Source organism: Pocillopora damicornis, chromosome 13, assembly GCF_964200805.1.
Source record: "Pocillopora damicornis chromosome 13, jaPocDami1.2, whole genome shotgun sequence".
Lineage (NCBI taxonomy): Eukaryota > Metazoa > Cnidaria > Anthozoa > Scleractinia > Pocilloporidae > Pocillopora > Pocillopora damicornis.
In genome coordinates, this window is record NC_142682.1 from 11,583,131 (window position 1) to 11,602,308 (window position 19,178).

At 37.4% G+C, this 19,178-nt stretch overlaps 2 protein-coding genes and 1 long non-coding RNA gene across 8 annotated transcripts in view; 2 read left to right on the forward strand and 1 right to left on the reverse strand.

The window, feature by feature from the left end:
• Positions 1-17,281, forward strand: part of LOC113683816 (protein Wnt-5b) — a 37,731-nt gene extending 20,450 nt beyond the window's left edge. The window contains exons 1-5 of one of the 6 annotated variants that reach the window (XM_089191863.1): positions 4,154-4,398; positions 5,250-5,356; positions 5,754-6,001; positions 8,524-8,810; positions 14,830-17,281. In XM_089191863.1, the coding sequence (XP_089047989.1) occupies positions 4,354-4,398; positions 5,250-5,356; positions 5,754-6,001; positions 8,524-8,810; positions 14,830-15,336 (1,194 nt within the window). In that variant the 5' untranslated portion in view covers positions 4,154-4,353 and the 3' untranslated portion in view covers positions 15,337-17,281. Of the gene's footprint in view, positions 1-4,153; positions 4,399-4,972; positions 5,124-5,249; positions 5,357-5,753; positions 6,002-8,523; positions 8,811-11,920; positions 13,853-14,829 lie in introns of those variants that run through there. The other 5 variants (XM_089191864.1, XM_089191865.1, XM_027201097.2 and 2 more) reach the window with 5 other exon arrangements.
• On the reverse strand, positions 4,498-6,596 carry LOC149035493 (uncharacterized). Its single transcript, XR_016182396.1, has 2 exons — positions 6,485-6,596; positions 4,498-5,464 (listed from the first exon to the last, which is right to left on the reverse strand). It is a non-coding gene; the product is annotated as an uncharacterized LOC149035493 (long non-coding RNA).
• Position 17,282: 1 nt separating the features above from the next.
• Positions 17,283-18,788, forward strand: LOC149035494 (uncharacterized). Its single transcript, XM_089191866.1, has one exon. The coding sequence runs from the start codon at positions 18,297-18,299 to the stop codon at positions 18,774-18,776; it is 480 nt and encodes a 159-aa protein (XP_089047992.1). The 5' UTR covers positions 17,283-18,296; the 3' UTR covers positions 18,777-18,788.
• The last annotated feature ends 390 nt before the right edge of the window (positions 18,789-19,178 follow it).

Here is a 19,178-nt window from a genome sequence, read left to right on the forward strand (position 1 = left end):
ATAATAATAATAACAATAATAATTACTACGTGGCGAATTGCTTTTTAAGGCACCATAGATCAATTTCGGATTCTAAAAGTTTTTCTTCTTTTCTTTCTCAAGCGTTCTAACTCTATATATTTTCTTTACCGCCCATTTTTTTAGGAGATAAACTATTTTTTTATTCATTATCAATTCATTTATCGTTTTATTGACTTATCTATGTACTCATTCATTTTTCAATTCATTTACTTTTATTCTCTCCTGTTTGGTTAAATATTGTAATGGTGCATCTTAAGTGATTAACATATAACTTCTCCCCATAGTATATGTACATTATCCAGCAAACAGTTAATGAGAATACTCAAACTAATGTAGAAGTTGTTACTTTGATCTAACACTAAACTCTCGTAATTTACAAAGAAATGAGTAGCGGCTCGACGGGAGAATTAACAATAAGATCTTTGGAGTGAAAGAGTAAAAAAAATATATATATTTGCTGCAATTAAAAAACTGCAACATGTGGCAAGCGGACGAGAACGTCCGACAAGGCTATATTTTCACCATGAATCGAATGGATTCAATTTCCGTTACCATCGATCACAAAACGTCAGCTACAAATTCTTTTCAGTATTGCACGTAGTGTGATTGCTGAGTAATGGCATAAGTCATCACCTGAAAGTTGCACGTGAAGATTTCCAACCACTTTCCCTAAGGTTGTCATATGCTTCTAGTTTAAAACAATTAGCTCTCAGCTGGAAATTTTCGGAACGTCAAAGCACAGAGAAAGTACGTACCGAACACTGAGGGAACGCCGCGTCGAGTCCCTGCATCCCTGCTCACCGCCTTCTTCTTCTTCTTCTAGTCACAGTTTACTTTAAAACACCTTTTTTTTAGCAAAGACTAGGGTAAAGATATCACATTTTTGCTTATGGTCATAAAAATTACTGCATAAATTTGTGGTTATGAACAAGCTATCTTCAACCTCAGCAACCTTTCGTCTTCTGAAATAACGGTTAGAAGAGAATTGCTTTTTCTCATTTTTCACAGAAGAATTTACTCAACATGCTGAGTCTTTCGCTTTAAAAAGAAAATTAATTTACTGGTGTGTTATGAGGATCTTTGCAAATTTGCCAGCTAACTTAACGGAGAAACTTCAGTTTCGATCAGAATCCACAGAATTTAGAATAATTCTTCAAGGAAATTTCCTATTTTCTATTTGTCTGGGTCTAATTATTGTCCTTTTCTGCAACAATTATTGTTAACATTGGTAATACAAAACCTAACCAACGTAATACTGAAAACTCCAAGAACAATGAAACAACCAGTCTGTGAAGCATCACTACTTTCGTGTTATCGAGTCTTAGATCTGAAGTAGAGCATGGCAGTTTTACTTTGACATCTTGTATGGGCTCTCGTGCAATAAATTTGATGGCTATCAGTTTCAAAGTAAGTTTGACAAATGTTGTTCCACAACATCTAAAACTTGAAAATTTTGTACCCTGGTCTACTTTAGTTCCAAGATCAGGCCCGGGACTGAACAGTGGTTTGAACAAGATTAGAAAATTTCCTCACTTGTCAAACGATCCAGTCATACAAGTTAAATTTTTGAACATCTCTCCTCATAAACAATTTATGAGTAATCATGTCTTAGCAGTTAACATACCGTACAAAAATTTCCAGACAGTCGAAGAAAAAAAAATACTGCCCCCTGCGATAATGAAACTCCCCGTATCAGAAATATATAACACAACACATAACAGAAATAACTCCTCACCTCAATCAATTTTTTGAGCGTTCAAGTGAAAGGGGTGGTGGGTAAAGTATGGCACGAAGGACGCCTCACACCCTAGTTATACTGAACGCGAAATGTCGTAACTAATAAGGATTGCAGCAGCAGGTTCGAGCGCCTCTTACCTCATCTGAGTAACTCAAACTTTAATTTCACAATTTTTCACTTTTCTAAATCTGTTTCGCTATAATCCAGTTTAAATATAACCTTTATTCGGTCGAAAGAGGTATTTTAATTTTCACAGCTGAACTTATTCTCTCCTGGTATCAACCGACGATCGCCCCCAAAATTAATACTTTGCTTGAATCTTTTTTCACCAAAAATTTTTGACGCGTTCCAGGAATGCAAGATATCTTCTCACGCCTTTTTGCAAATATTACTTTCATGCATTCCACAATGATATGAAATCTCTAAAGTAAAACTCTGCTTGCCTCGAGTCTGTTATCAGGTTATCAGCCTACATTATTGCCCCTGATTGTTGAAATAATCATGAATTTTTCACATGAAGGTCTCTATTCCTGTTTTATCCATTTCTAGTTCTGCCTTCTTGAAATTGTATAGGAAAAGCGCTCTTCTAAATATTCATAATAACCATTTTTTTGTAATTGATTGGGATATCTCTCACGGATAATCTAGAAAAATTGGACTTTAATTTTTGCAAGGAAACGGGATCATTGACATTGATTCATGTTGTTTAATCAGGTTGCATAAAAATTTTGACAACTTCATCGATCTCTTGTAATGAAATATAAACGCCAGAGTTGTGCTATTATTTTTTTCAATCTCTTGACCTTTGAGGCAACCTTAGCACGAGACTCGGTCTGGTTATTGGCGTAAGCAGATAAGAACTGTAACTTCGCCCCTAATAAAATAATTGAGGGTCTAACCCTTTTTTCGCGAAAAATCTTGCGTAAGCGAAGGAAGTGGAGAAGAACCATATTTGGGAAAGTTACCCCCACACGAAAACTAGACTGTTAGATTTCAGATCTATTTTTGAAGCGGTAAGAATTTATATGATTGATTCAATGATCGTGCTAAATGCCGAGGACTCCAGCAGAATAAACTAGGAGAATTACCCCCCACCAAAGAATAGATTATTAATATTTTTTTTTGACAGATTCACTTTTCAGGTTTCGATTAACTGCTTGAACTGATTCATTAAAATAACTTTTAATGTCAAGCTGGGCAAAAAACGCTGACAATTTCTTTCAATTTGACTACTCCTGGATCTGAGGCTGCGATGTAGCAAAATCATGGTATTGATTCGGGAGTTCTTACTTGAATGCGAAAACTACCTGACTTTGACTTCTTTAGCACATATGAATGTTCTCAGCAGGATAAACATAGGTTGCCATGTGAAATAAGCCATTGATAATCAATAACAAGAGTTTAATTTGTAGAATTCACTCATTTCTCGGTGTATCACCTCAGTGATACACCGAGAAATAACAATCTTGCGCTATCTGCCTACACATCCCTTAAAAATTCTAGTGCTTTATGATGGTGTACCGTCTTAAACAATTTTATCTAAACGCAAGCTCCAAAATGTCTTGTAATGGTCACATTTATTAATTCAAACTTTGAATTATCCATGGTGAACCCCAAATACTTTTAGTGACTGTTAATCCTGAGAACAGGTGAAAAGGATAAACTGTTTTGCACTTCAGAGAAAAAGTGAGATCGAAATTGCTTCTTTTTCGGCATAAACTTCCTCTTGAGCGGTGAATGAGAAGTACGTTTTTAGCCTTGGCATGGCCCGGTGACGTTAAGGACGCCTTTTAAATGAGTAATTACTCGATCAGTCTGTTAGTCTGGTATCATATGGAATGCGTCGTTTCGGGGTGGGCATTGCCTAAAGGCTGGTAGCAGTGCGGTGGTATGAGACTGTTACTCGGACCTCAAGCAGAGTTACGAATTTTTCCACAACTGACAAGTTTTACCGGTGTTAACAACCGGGAAGTGAGGGAATCTTTTTAGAGCAGTTGATCAATTTCCGCCTAAATTAACAATTTCGCGCTCACTCGTCGTAAATGATTCATGTAAGCTTGTTCATATAACTTTTGATCTGCTTTTCGGTCATCCACTTGACCTTGATAAAATTGATTTGAAGACTCAGAATTTTTCAAAACTTTGCAAATTATAGAAACTATTAATAACCCATTGAAATCAAAGGCCTTTCTCATTAGTTTGATCATATTCTAATATTTGCTCTCTGCGAACTGATGCCGAGTGAAATCCAAGGACAATGAATATTTCAGGGCGCACCAACGAGTTCTGTTATATCAGTTTAACATGACCAAGATAACGATTTGTTTTTCAGCTTGTTTTGTATCGCATTACGACCAAATTTGGAGTAAAGGTAGTTACAAATCAAAACAGATTCAGCGTAAATGTTGACTGAAAACGAACCGAAGTTGCGTGCCCTCACGATTGTCAATTTCTCGCGTGCCGGGCGCCATTAGATGGAAAAAGTTTTAGCTGTGATTGGCGTCCAATGCACGAGAACCCTGAAAGGCAGCCAGCAAAAGATGTGAACTTTCAACAAACAGTGTCATCTGACAACATCCCAAAACTCTTGAGGAATGTCGGTCTATTCATCGGATCACGACAGTAAGGTCACAAACCTGGTATGACATTCTTAGTTTTCGTGCACGGCATGAAATTGTAAGACCGTAATAATCTAAAAATTCCAATATATGAGTGTGCATCTCATCTCAGAGCGCTAATCTTTTCCTCTCGAGGGTTTTAATCAACATCCACTCGAAGCCAGATGAAAGCTGCCCGTATATGTGTGGCAAACGCGGTTGTACATATTCGTGACAAATCGTCCATGGAACTAAATAATGATATGTTCTTTCAACTTGTGCCACTTAGACGCGTTTCCAAACTTATTAAACAAATGATCCTAAAGGTCAATTAAAGAAATTAAGGGTTTAAAGCCTAAATGGCTTGTCTTTTAGACTTTTTTATTTCTTCTAGGAATCTTTTCTCGTGTGTATTTGATTTGTTACGTTAGTGACTGAGTGGCATCTGTCTAGTCCATGTTTGCTCAATATCACACCGCATTATCAGAAAGTCAAACAAGCTATTGCCCTTCATTGAAATCCAACTCTTTTCTTTGGTGACATATCCGTCAGTTGACGAGGTCATCCTTAAACTGGAAATATTTCCGGTATAAAAGCCCTCTGGCTGATAGACGCCAATTTTATTCAGGAATCTCCGAGGCAGAGTCTGCAGAAATCGTGTCTTTTGCGTTTAACTTCTTACATCTGTAATCAATAAGTTCGACGAACTTCTAAATTCAAACAGGATTGGATTTAGTTCCCATCGACCAATCAGGAGAAGCGAAATGGTATTATAGGAAGCGAGTCGGCTTTATTTGAGTGCTTACTGCATGTGCTAAAGAGATTAGTATAAATCAGCGAGCGTGAAGTAATTGCGGGGAGTGCGAGCTTTGACAAGCTTTTGTCTCTTTCAGAACTTCTTAGACTTCGCAATGAGGGTGCGTCGACGAGTCCGTCAAGTTCCACTAATCCTTTGCCTTATGCTCCTCACATCGTTCTTTCAAGTTGGACAGAGTATATGGTGAGTCAAATCCCTTATCACCTCACTAGCACCCACTTTGTTTTTATTCAGGGGCTCGCTTTCCTTCCTAGACGGTTTTATGTTTGTCTCTGGTTTACACAACAGCATCTGGAAGAAATCCGAAGAAAAACATCATTCCCGTCAAAGTGAGGTGTTAGCTTAAATTCTTAATACTTGGTGTTAGTAAGGGTGTCAAAAGCTGCTCTTCAAGAGGAATTTGGCTGGCAGTCAATCAACCCTTCCCTGCCACTAAAAAATTGAATTGGGTATATTGGATGCCACTGTAAGACTTGTGCATCCATTTCTTTGCAAAGAGCTAATGGTTTTATAATCCCTTTGATGGCGATTACTTGTAAATTGCTTAGCCAAACATCTTTCCTGTTTTGTGTTTAAACAGGCCGCTTAGTATTCCACACCAGGCATTTATTGTAGGCATCGTCCCTCAGCCTTGCCACAATATGGGATTGTCCGACGATCAGAAACAAATATGTATGAGTGAGGCGAATCGGGAGCTTTTACCTACAATAAGATATGGTGCAAGTTTGGCGTACAAACAGTGTCAGTACCAGTTTAAGTATCGCCGTTGGAACTGCTCTGTGCCTGAAAAAGATAGCAATTCCCTGTTTCGCCGAATAACGGGGAAAGGTAAGTATTTGGTAACTGCACTCACTCTTGTTCTGTATCATGTTTTGACCTCAGCCTTGATTGTTTGTGTACGTATCGTCATAACACTGACTGCCATTTCCTATTCTTTCGTATGACACCTGGTTCAGCGAACATTACAGTGAATGTTTGTTTGTGCAAGAAAGCATGCTTAAAAACGTGCTCTTGTTACTCAGCACCGACTCAACCAGTGGTATACTTAACAGCTCAATAAGAATCCTGGCTATTTTCAAAAACGTACTTGAAGATGAAATTTCCATTCTGTTCGATAAAAGAGCCGCTTGAGATGGATGTGTCGAGATATTGAGGAAAGCTCTCAAACGATATTCGGTTGCTATGCAAAAACCTTATTTTTTCAAAGTTATTAACATTTCCAAGAGCTATTCTAGCATTTATCAGCATAACGAGATTGCGCATTAAGTTATGAAAGATTTCAGTCATAGTTCAGAGCGGTTACACACTCACTTGTTTGGGAGGCAAGCGTTGCGGTTTCTTTTGTCAGGATATTATAATCTTTCATGTCAAGATATGTCCCAGATGTCCACTTTAGGCGCTTGTGGTCTACGGCGGGAAAAATTTAAAAAATAGAAGTTTTCTCCGGTCGCAATACGATTAGCATAGACTGTAAAAAATGTTTGATCTTTTTACAAAATTTTGAATGACCCTAGACTTCAAAAATTGCATGATCGTGACATTTAGAAGACCAATCTTTACACGAACAAAATACGCAAGCATTTTTGAAACCTTTCCTTCAACTAGGCATCAAATTGTCATCTTGTCATTTCAAATGATTCGAAGATTGTTTGAGAACGTACTTGAATACGTTTCAGTCACTGAGTCGTCAAAAGGGCCAAGGCAGATATCAATGAATAGTGCTTTCTCAAGAGTGCCTCTCCAATCTGTCGACTTACTTCAGTTATCTTGGTCGAGAGACTCGGATACTATTAGTTGAAGCTTTAAGTCTCTACAGTGATGATTCGGAAATATTCAAGAAAACTGGAGTCCTTTCACCGTTTATTTACAAAGTTCATAGTTCCATAGTTCATCTGTCTTTAGAGAGCTACGTGTTGGAAGAAAAATGAAACTGAGGTTGTTTGGTTTTTCAAGATAATTTTCATGTCTTCCAGTTCCTCCTCTTCTTAATTTACAGTCCTAGGAGAAAGCCAGACATTGATCAAAAGGACTTTTCTAATTCAAGAGAATATCTTAAAAGATCGGTTTAAATTTAGCAATTATAGACCAATATCCTTTGGAACCGTTAAAAAGTTTACTTTGCTGAACAACAAACTATTATAGATCAATTAATTCAGAAATTTTCCGTTGAGCCTCTTTAAAGTGCAACAATAGCTTCAACCATATTCTGGCGTAAAGGATTATCAAAGAAAGTCGCACTTTGAAAATATCAATTGTTATGTGTCTGTTACCTAAATCGAAGAGCATAATAACAAAAAGTGTGCCTGAGGCATCTTTGATTAACTTTTAAAAGTCGATAATTTTATCGACAACACTATGAATATACATTTAATTAAATGTTACCCTCTGGCGCCTCTAGGAGGGTTTGTTAATAACATCGATTTAGGAGAATATCATTTTAGGCTTCTAATGAATATTGACAAAATTGTTTTCTCAATTGTCAAATTACATGGCAGGTTTTTTAGAGCCAGCTAGTTTCTATTATAACAAAACCCCAACTCTCAGAAATTTGAAAACAAAGCGCTATTCCCCAATTCACCTTAAAGAGGATCTTTAAGCACGTGGCATATCTGTTTAAAGATTTGCTTGGTGGAAACCAGATTTTCCTTCGCAAATAATGTTTAGAGAGTGGCTGAGTAGACGATTGACCATGAAAGTTTATGCTTCTTAGCTAAGCTTAGGAAGAAGCAGGTAGCAAAGGTGGTGGCAGTTGCAAATGTAACAGTAGTAGTATTAAAAGTGGTATGAAGTAGTAATCGTTGTTGTGGAAGTAGTAGTAGAAGTGTAGTAGTAGAAGTAGGTGCAGCAACAGCAGCAGAAGTGGTAATAATAGTGTTGATGCCAATAGCAGAAGTAGTAGTAAGTTGCCTGTTGGAGATAATATGTACCTTAATAGGTGTATTCTTGAACAGTTTCAATTAACTAGATTCCTATATCACAGTTGACGTCAACAGATTTTCTTGGTCGTGTTTAAAAGGTGTTTCAAAAAACAAATTATCTACATCATCAGAAGAAACATTCGTAATGGTAGTTGTTAGAGTAGCAGTGGCAGTATTGATAGTCGCAGTAGAAATTGCAGGGGCATAAGCAATGATAATAGGGCCTTACACTCCATCAATAGGCATTAGTTTAAGATCCTGCTTTCTTCTTTCACAAAAATAGGGGATGTCATGAGGAAAGAGTCAGTGTGTAGAAATTCATGAGCTTAAAATTCCTAAACAGTTCATTTCTTGTCTACGTCGTTAATAAAATGCAATTCAGTAATTGAAGCAGATGATTCATTCACAGTCTGATCTTGTGGATGTTTTCAGGTACGAAAGAGGCAGCCTTTACATATGCTATATCAGCCGCTGGTGTGGTGCACTCGATAGCCCGATCATGCGTGGAGGGCAATCTCAGTATGTGTGGCTGTAGTCGGGAAAGAAGGCCTAAGGACTTAAACAGCAACTATCAGTGGGGAGGATGTGGAGACAACATAGAGTATGGCGCCAAGTTCGCAAAGAAATTCATGAAAGCTGGCGAGAACTCTAAACCGAAGGACACGCGTGAACTAGAAAGGAAGTTGATGAATCTTCATAACAATGAGGTTGGAATACAGGTGAGGAAATTTTATTTGCTGATCAGAACTCCATTTTGGTATGATTCCTGCTGTTGGGATAGTTATATGGTTGATTGTTATCAAAAACATCCTGTTTAAACATCTAGAAACTAAATCCTAGGTCAACTACATACGCATCGCATTTTGTTTCTAGCATCAATCTCTTCTATAGCTCAAGCGACATACCTCATTGGTCATTTACAGTGCTTTATTTGACTTCAAAATCTCAACCACAAGCTGACATGTCGTTTGCACACAAATTTCTTCGTAAAACAAATCTAGCCGGTAAACATGCAAACTCATCCAAAGGATCCGCATTTGTTAACACATTGCTGAGTTTAAGATCTTCACTAACATTTCATAGTTCAATTTTCCAGTGGAACAAACTATAAAATTTGGCGTTTCGCTTGCGAAAACATTGAGTGGTATTGAAAAATGATTGAAGGGAAAGAGGATAAGATCGCCGATTGATCTTCAACATCTCTTACTGGAAGTGCGGCATCCTTCCATCATAGATCAATATACCAGTCTACTCAACTTCGTAGCTTGAAATAGATACAACAGATGATCAGCTCAATATAATTTCCTTAGCTTTGAAACCCCACTGGCATCTCTCTCAAAATTGAAATCACATCTACATCAAAAGGCCAAAAATAGTGGCGGAACTCTCTTTAGAATACGATCGCTGAATTTCCGCCGCCCTATTGTGGTTGATTTATCGTCTTAGGCACAACGCCGTCGACCAAGATAGCGAATTACTCATACTGATGCAAATATCATACTGGAGCGTCACAAATGCAGAGAAATTTTGAGCGATGTGCAAAGTAACTATGTGTGGGTCAATAATTTACCCTATCAGACGTCTTTCATACTTAGAAAGTGAGCCACATATTATTCATGATGTCACGCCTTATTTCGCTCCTCCTTTTGAGCAGTTATTTGCACAATGTGTCAAAACCTTGGCTTGCATGTACCGGCGAAATCGAAGCCACACACTGAGGTTTCTTGTCAGTTGTTGAAAAGATATCGTTTGGCCTCCAACGAAACCTATTATCTCCCAATGGAGATAATATGTTTCTTTGACTACGTGGATATTGCTTGAAAACAGCAAAATTCTGACAAGATTTCTTCTTATTGTTCTCTCTCCGTTCATACGTAATCTTTCTTTCTTATCCGTTCTCAGCCTCAAGTCATAAACTATATTTTAATTTCATAATGAAATGTCATCAGCAGTTCTCTTCAGTTCTTTGAGGAAAGCGAAACAATTACTTCGGTACAGGAATAATGAAATTGTCTTTCCATGTTGAGCAATATCTTGATTAAGCTTGTTTTTCTCTTTGGTTCATAACTCAGAACGAGTTAATGTCATCAAATTTGGCGGGTTTTCTTTTATTTCAGTAACTATTGAGTAGTAGGTTTTCACTTCCCTTGCTGTCGGCCTTAGCTACGATCTTTACAGCAAGACATTCCTTTGGGAAGGAAATGCAGTTATTTTTGAAATGAAGACAGACAAGGCACCCAATGTTCAACTTCATGTGGGATAGATTGCGTCCCCGACTGAGCTGAAACGTTTAAGTACTTTATATGGAAATTCATGCCTGGTTGCTGTCTTATCTTTCCTTGGATATAAATACTAATAAATCAGTCAATTAATCCTTTTCGCTTACCCTTATTAAGCCTTCTCCTGAACTGTCGGCAGTCTGTAGACAATGTTTTTGCGGCCTTTCTGTCGGTGCCTACAGCCATCTGTAAGTATCTTGTTACTTTCAAAAGATAAAAATCATGGCCTATTACTCTCTATAATAGGTCGTCTGTCGTCATCTAAATAAATATTTCTGGTTAATTCATTTTCGTGACCGGTTTTGCTTGTACCAAAAAATTAAGCGGCCACAAAGGGATTGTTGCCTCTGTTTCTGATACTTTTGAAGTATGCGTTTTATCTCACCGACAGAATTGCTTTACGATCGTTCACGATAGATGTGGATAACCAAGCAATATCCGCGAATGATCTTTCCCAAACTGAGATCATCAACCAGATGAAGACATTTGGACTTAACCTTTAGTCATAGAGAGAAAGAATATCGCCATGACTCTGAAGGAATGTTTTCTAAAAATAGTAGCAAATTTGCTTTTGTAAAATCTAGGGCTTTTAAGTTTGAATTTTCTTCCACGTGAAGTTCTAGATCTAAAGAAATTTAAAAACCGTCGTTTATCTTTTTCAAACAGGGTCTTTACCACTAACAGAATAGCTGCTTCTCTTCAAAATGATTTTCGCCTATCAGAGGTAGATCTCCTAGCAATTCACTGTTGGTTCATTTCGGTTTTTCTTTTGGGTGAAGACAGGCATTGTATTAGTCTAGGACGTATTTTGGAGTGCATTGAGCCTGACATCTGCAGTCACTTTCACTGTCAAAATAATCTATTCTTCCCTTTTTCCAAGTTCTAACCAAGAACCATGTTGACTTTATTTCGTGAGGCAGGTTTGGATATCATTCATCGCTCATTTCTTTCTATTATCATGTTTCTGTGGTGTTTGGTTAGTCTTTGTCAAGAGCGTTGTGATCACTTGAAATACTCATTTGCTTCCTGAGACATTGAAAAGATGTCGCCTGCAACTTCATGTGTAAAGAAACACCATCAAGCACAGAAAAGTGGCATTTTACCTTCACAATCTTCACAATTTTGTATTGACATTTCACTGTGAAATCACTTTATCACCAATCAGTATTCAGCACTCTAGCCACCGTCCACCTTGAGGTAATCCAAGATCCTATCATCCATCAAGATTGTTTGCTGCATCTCAAGAGCTCATTGAGGTATCAAGCTTATCATGACCTGACAAGGTTGGAGTTTGCCTTGTGGACATCAGTATCGTGTTTTCTTACTTCCACAATCTCACTTGTAATGTGGTACTCATGGTTCAATATGTAAACCGTTGTGAATTATGCTCTTCAGTAGAAGTATTGCTCAGCTCCACAGGTTATCTGTTATTTGCTTTCTATCCGTTACGAAAAGAGATCCTACAAATTTCAAGTTTTTTTGATCACTAGTAATCCTCAAGAACGTGCTTGCTGAAGAAAATAACCATTTATTGTTTTCCTCGTGTTTAGGTCATTAGAGATAATTATGAAATCCGGTGCAGGTGTCACGGAATTTCTCAGTCTTGTGAAATCAAGACCTGCTGGAAGGAACTTGTCCAGTTCTCCACCATTGGGGAAAAACTCCGCACCATGTATGATAAAGCCGTCAAGGTCAGACTCGACAGAAGGACTGGGCGCCTCCTTAAAGGGAATAAAAAATCTGAGAACCAGAAGGTGACTGGAAGACGTAGAAGCACCTCCAACAAACCAACGATAGGCAATTTGATTTACTTGGAATCTTCACCCAACTATTGCATTAGAAGCAAGAGGCGTGGAATTCTAGGTACCGCTGGTCGAGAATGCAAAGTGGAAGCTGCGGAGGATGGCAACTGTTATGACCTCTGCTGTAGGCGAGGATTCCTTCCGCAACAAGTTTTAGTTGTAGAAAGATGCGAGTGCAAGTTTCACTGGTGCTGCGAAATTAGATGCAAGGAATGCCGCCGTTATCAGACAAAATATTTTTGTCTCTAAGAAGGCCACATTTACCACAAGTCCACCATGTCGGATGACGACTTGCGTGTAGTCGCCAAAGAAGAGACTCAAAGTTTTACTTGTGACAAAGATCAGCGAGAGAACAAAGAAGAATGCGGCAACGTAGCATTTAACTTTATTTAATTTATTTCATAAACCCTTAGTTTTAAACAACATTTCTAGGAGTGAGATTTAGAGCACTTCACTTTCATTGGTGAGGTAAGATTTAATATCTAAGATCTGATTTTTTTTCTTTCGCCACAACTTCACCAATTTCCTCCAGAAGCTATAATTACAAAGCCATGATTGTTGAATCCGCTGGTGGAAACCCTTTTCCTCAGAAGATCTACCTTCTCGAACATTCCACTCAAGGCAAACGCTGCAGCATCTCAGAGAACGTCTTCTGGCTATCATTACCATCATATTAATTTCCTATCAATATTGTTATGATTTTCAACATCCTCATCAATATTACTTTTATATTTATTATCATTATCATCATTTTTTATATTTGAGAATAATGACGATATGAAAAGACTAGCTAAAGAAAAAAATGGGGTATTACATTCGAGATTTCAGATTATATACATTTCAATGTAAATACAAAGAAATTGTTATTTTGACCCAAAGATATAGTTTATCTTGAAGCGAGAGACCTCAGATTTTAATCGTTACCGAGATAATAACAGACAACGTAATTTAACTCTGTTCCTGAATGCGAATATTTTTTTAGAAACACGGGTAACCTTTATTTCACCTGTGGATTTAACCGATGAAAGATGTTTTCAAACTGGTTTTACAATTTTAGTTTTGTTGATTAGGAAAACAGATTTAAACTGAATTTCAAATTGAAGCCTTCCAAACATTGATTTAAAAATATTTTAACTCAGCCATAGACTGAAAATGAATTTATGCACAAAGTGACAAGCTTATCTTATCTTGTAAATCGCTTTCAATTGATAATGAATACTCAATCCGAGATCAATTTACAAAGAACTCTTTTGTTTCACGATGTGAAAAGAGCATTGAGGAGTTGGTCTGTACGAGACCCATCTTGATTCACCAAAACGTTCTCTGTCATAGTAGCTCTGATTCAATCTAACATTAGTTCAAAAAGACTTTCCTCTTTCTCTTAGGTTTGTAATGCGTGATGATGATTTGAGACAAAAAAGGAAAATTCAAATAAATGGAAAAGGAAACCTCAATATCAAATTCCAACATCTATTTCGGGCCAACTCTAAAAATTACACATGGTTAGTTTTCAATGAGTTAAGGCAGATTAGTGTACAGGAATTGCACGTTAATCATTCCGAGATCTGATTTTTTATCACCTCTGTAAAAAGATATATGATAGAACTTGTTTGCGGTTTTGTGACTGTTTTTGTTTAAGGACCTGAAAAATATATGTTATTTAAGTATACTTAAAAGAAACAGTCTTTCTTGCTTTGGCAGATTCCTTAAACCTTAATTTTTCCATTCGTTTCCTTTTAATTTTATCTCCTTTCTTCCCTAATCTTTCTTAACTCTTGTTTGCCCTTTAATTGTTTCCCCTGATTTTCATCTCCAATCCCCACTAGTTTCCTTTCACCCTTTTCTCCCTTTTTTTTTTTATTCCCTTCCTTCACTTTCGTCAACATTAGTTAACCTATCTTTCTCATCTATCCTTTTTTTCCAATTAGCTGCCTATCAAATTCCATGTTTTGATTACAATCCTCCCATTTCCTTTCAATCTCTAACATCCCTTTCCTCTCTTTCTCAGCAATCTTTATATTCTTTTCCTTCCCTCCTTTCATTTCCATCTCTTTTCTTTCCTTCTCCCTTAACTTCTTCTTCCCTCCCACCTTTTTCTCTGCCTTTTCACCCCATATCTCTGATGACTTAAAATCTTTAAGGATGAACGTCTTAAGCCCGGTATAGATGGGCGAGTTTCTTTCTCATGAGAGAGAAAACTTGGACTACATCGTTTCTTTTGTTTCCTAAATCGCACGGTTTTTTGCTCTGCAGGCCGCATGAAGATAAAACCGCATTTTAACTTGTCAACAAGTATGGCAATATGCTATAGTGTCATGTTCTACCACACTTCCAATATGTATACTACGGATAAGAAATTCTTAATAAATAAAGTGCTCGAATCTAATGAAAATTATTTGTCAGTGTGTTGAGATACATTTTTTAACCTTCATAATTTTGTTCAAAAACCTAACTTTGCTTTTTTAGGCCACAACATGTGGTACCTCGCAAGCATGATGAAGCAATTTATGCTTCTATGATAACGTGAACTTTTGACATGTCAATTAATTTTACACACGCACCACGTTTCCAGTATCACTTTTAATTGGTAACAGTCCTTTTACTCTGCTGTGTGACAATCTTTAACTGTCATATTATCTTTATTTCTTCCCTTCTAGGTGGTTATAAAGGAAGCCAAGGTAGTCTGCTCGTGTCACGGGATATCCGGTTCGTGCAACATGAAAACTTGTCAACGCGTATTGTCAGAATTCCGGAAAATCGGTGACTTACTTCACGAGAAATACGACAATGCTGTCCGTGTTAAAATGGAGCGGAAAGACACTTTGGAAGTTCTGAACATCGTGAAGAGGAAGCGAAATGGTGAATATCGTCGAGATAATGGTAGATTGAGGAGCACCAATAAAGAAGCTGGGAAAGAAAGTTTGGTGTTCACTAAGGAATCTCCCAATTACTGCGACAAAAGCTCTGACTTTCCCAGTACAGTGGGACGGCTGTGTACCGCGGCGTCGTACGGCTCTGATAGCTGTGAAAATTTATGCTGCGGACGTGGATTTCAGAAGGCTCAAGTCAGGGTGAAGAAGAGGTGTGAATGTAAATTTCACTGGTGCTGTGAGATACGTTGCAAGCAGTGTGAACAGATAGAGACGCGACACACCTGTTCATGAAAATTGCTGAGGAGTATTGTCCATTGAAAGAACCCAAACAATGGTACCATAAACAAAGAACACTACGGAGAACAGGCATTGTACGTTGTGCTACTTGTTTACAGCTGTAGAAAGCTAATGAAGCTGGGCTTTTTTAATTGCAGTCACTGGATACTGTAGGTAGGCAGTTTTTATTGCATCGGTATTATAAGTTATATGGAGCACTGTCAAGCAAACGGGCTCGTAGATATTAATATTTGTGTGTTGCAGATTGATGAATAGTACTAATAATTACTTTACGTCTCATGAAATTGGGTGGTTTACTTATGGAGTGATTTTCAACTGAGTGTCAAATGTTATAAAGGATTGCTTGGTTTTACTTTACTTTGCTCAGTTTGGTCAAAACTTGGGCCAACTTTTTAACCAGTCAGATTCCAAAACCAATCATGACTTGGTCACTCGCCTTTTACAGCGCTGAAAAAACTTTGCTTGTATTTATTTTGAGTTCTCATTGGCTTTTTGATGTTAACCTTTGTTATGATTGGTCGTGGTGTTTATTTTAGGTTTGGTTTTGCGTAGGGTCACTCACTTGAAATGAGTTCTTATTTTAACACATGGGTTTAAGTGACACATTGAATATGAACAATATAAAATTTGCTTGTCTTAAAATGTCTCATAGCTTATTTAGGCTCTGGACTGTGTTTTCTTTTTTCAATCAAAGTTTGGACCCCTCCTTATCCGAAATTTTTGGTTCTCGGCTGTGCACAAATATCTCTTTTAGAGAATTTGTTTGATCTGTTATTCCTGTTTCATTTATTGGAATATTTTTAGTTAAGGGTTACTACAAACTAGTTCTAAACCAAATCCCAATATATACTATCGAATATATATATATATATATATATATATATATATATATATAATAGAACTTGTAATCTCACGTTGTTTCCAAAGCCACCGATAGACTGTTTCAAAAACACTGATAAAAAAATCAGACCAACTCTTTAAAGGAAAACCATACCAGTTTTGTCAACCAAGGAAATAGATTCATTTTATCGGTCAGTGATATAAACCTTAATTCAAGTCATAAAAAACGTGTTTTATTTCTTCGATAGTAAGGATGGCATCGATCACCCGTGATTCAGATCGTGTCCTTTTTTGTCATGGGATTTACACTGGGGTCCTATCCATATCGTCGGAGAAATTTGTGAACGGGATTTTCACTCTGAAATGGTCAAGTGTTGCCAATCCTCTCTTATTAATGGTTATGGCATTCCTAAAATAAGGTTGAGTTTCAAATTTCTCCGACGCAGAACTGACGGGGCCTTAATCCTCCTTATAGAGAATATTTAGCTCTCCATTTGTGAGAAATTGCAGTTCTTGATTCTGCTTGTTAGCTCACGTAGTTGTTATAACATCTTCATTTTTTACAACGGGAAATTACGTATTTTTTTAAAAACTATCTGAGACATCTCTTGTTGTACGCAGCCGTTTTTATTTAGATTTTAGCCGTAAAAGATCTCTAGTTAAAGCTAAACTATCGCGTTTTTCCTTGAAATGTTTCCCCGACAATTTTTCTTTTCATTTTTCTCGAACAACACCTAAAATGTAATTTTGAATAGGTTGGCTTGTCAAAGAAATGCCTATCAAAGTTTAAATGTGCAAGGGTACATGAAAAAATCAGGGAAACATGTCAGGGAAATCTTAAAGAACATCTAACTGACTATAGTGATGTATAATGGAACGTGGATGGGGAGGTATATATTTTACCTTTCCCTCGCAAACAAAGCATCTTTCTTGAGTTAGTTTTTAAATACTAATAAGGCTTTTATAGCCCACATTGGGCTAAAATTTTAAGGTGCATGTGAAAAATACCATATACCAAAGATTTTAAAGAGTGTTTGGTTTCACATCATGAAAATAGATTATTTTAATGTTTTAATAAAATTTGTGTGCTTTTTGATTACCTCAGTATGTTGGATTGCGATTCTATTTCGGCCCTGTTGTCTACGAAGCCGAGCAGGATCTAAGTGGGGGAGGGGAGCTGAAAGGTTTCGGTCGATCTCCCTAAACTCAGAAAGCTAGCGTCAAAACAAATGTCAATATCAATATGATAACTGATAACTTATTTTTTAATTTATACTTAAGTTTTTCTTATAGCGTGACAATAATTTTTTTTTCTTTAAAAGGTCTTGGATCTAGAACCTAGACAGGCAATTTCAATTTTGTAATCTCGCAAATTACGATTTTGCCTCGAGTTGTTTCTGCCTGGAAAGTTTGAATTTCTCTTTATAGCTTTCAAACAACCCGCTCGTGGTATCGTTGATTTTTTCGAAACAGAGAAAAGTTTCAGTCGTTGTATATTCGATGGCAGGTTCATCCATGTTTAACTTCAATGCATCATTGCGCTAACCTTATCTCGTTCTCAAGTGCACTCACAACTCCTCATATAGATTAATCTATATGGGAAGTTGTGTGAGCACTTTTGGGAACGAGATAAGGTTAAATGTTCTATCAAATGACTCTGCGCCGGTCTGTTCAGTTTTAAATTTCTTATGGTGAACGCATGCAAACAAAGATGGAAAACGAAAGCTGGATTTGAACCGTAAAAAGGTGAGAGGCCGTTTATTGACCCACGCAAGAATGCATTGAAGTAAGCTTCTGTGTCACTTCTTTTGCTTCCGGTCATGACACCAGTAACAGTCCAAATTTGGTTCAGATCAGAACAGCCAAAAACTAACAATATCGATGTCCAACTTAAAAAAAGATCTCGACAAAATTGTTATAATCAATCAAAAATAAATGAAGAAGTTGCCGTAGGTTTTTTTGTGCGACTGTTTAATAACCCGTTGATGGGTTGATTTGGCACCTGTTGGATCGCGAGTTTTGCGTCGTTCGTCATCAATGTTTAATCGCGAAATTTGACCTCGTTGAAGTTTATTCACTGAATGCAAACTCTGCCAGGGAGCTAAGTGGTAGAAATGGCCCATCTCCTCTGTTTTATCGTTTTAATAATTGTCTTTAGTGCTACCTACGCCATAGAAAGTGGGCTACAAGGCACAGCAGTGATAAATAAGAGCTTGGAGGCAAGATTCCGAAACGAAACGCTCGAGAATGGCTCGTCGATAGTGAATGCTACACACATGACCATACCCTCCTTGATAATGCTGTCCGTTGAGATTATAAAGAATGGAAATCGCTCTAACAACACAGAGAAGGCGCGTGATGGCTCAGAGATTTTCTTTTTGGATGGGAAAACACCAGAGGAACTTTATTTCTTGCAACCTCCCAAAGCCTCTCCGTATTTCCCGCGATTTAGTGAAATCTCGATGCGGACTCTATACTTGATTGTCTGCATGTGCTTGTTAATTCTTCTCCTGATGATCGTCAAACTGTTGGTTTCGAGAAAAGAGCGCAAAAAGGATTATGATATGGTAACCAGAGGAGAATTTGACGCTTAAACCGAACGGCTGAGACAAAGGATTAGAAGTCAGGAGTTTGGAAAACAAGTTTTTCGGGTAACCCGAAATTCCGGTTGAAAGCCGGTTGGTCCGGGTGCGTGATTTTGCCACATTCGATAGAAAGACCAGTCTGGGATTTTTGACGTAGATAAAAGGTATATTAAGAAACGCTAATTCACTGAGCAAATCAACATTGATGTAATAGTGGATTTGGTGAGGATTTTGTGAAATCGGCATCGTACAAGAACCTTTGTAACATTTCACAGTCAGCCGCGTTACCTTCGTGGTCATTATATAATTTTAAATTTTGTCCAATTTTCTAAAGAAATTGTTTTAACACAAAACGTAAAATTGCATGTCATTCTAGAGGGTAGAAAGAGTTGAATCAGGTTTTTCTCCGTA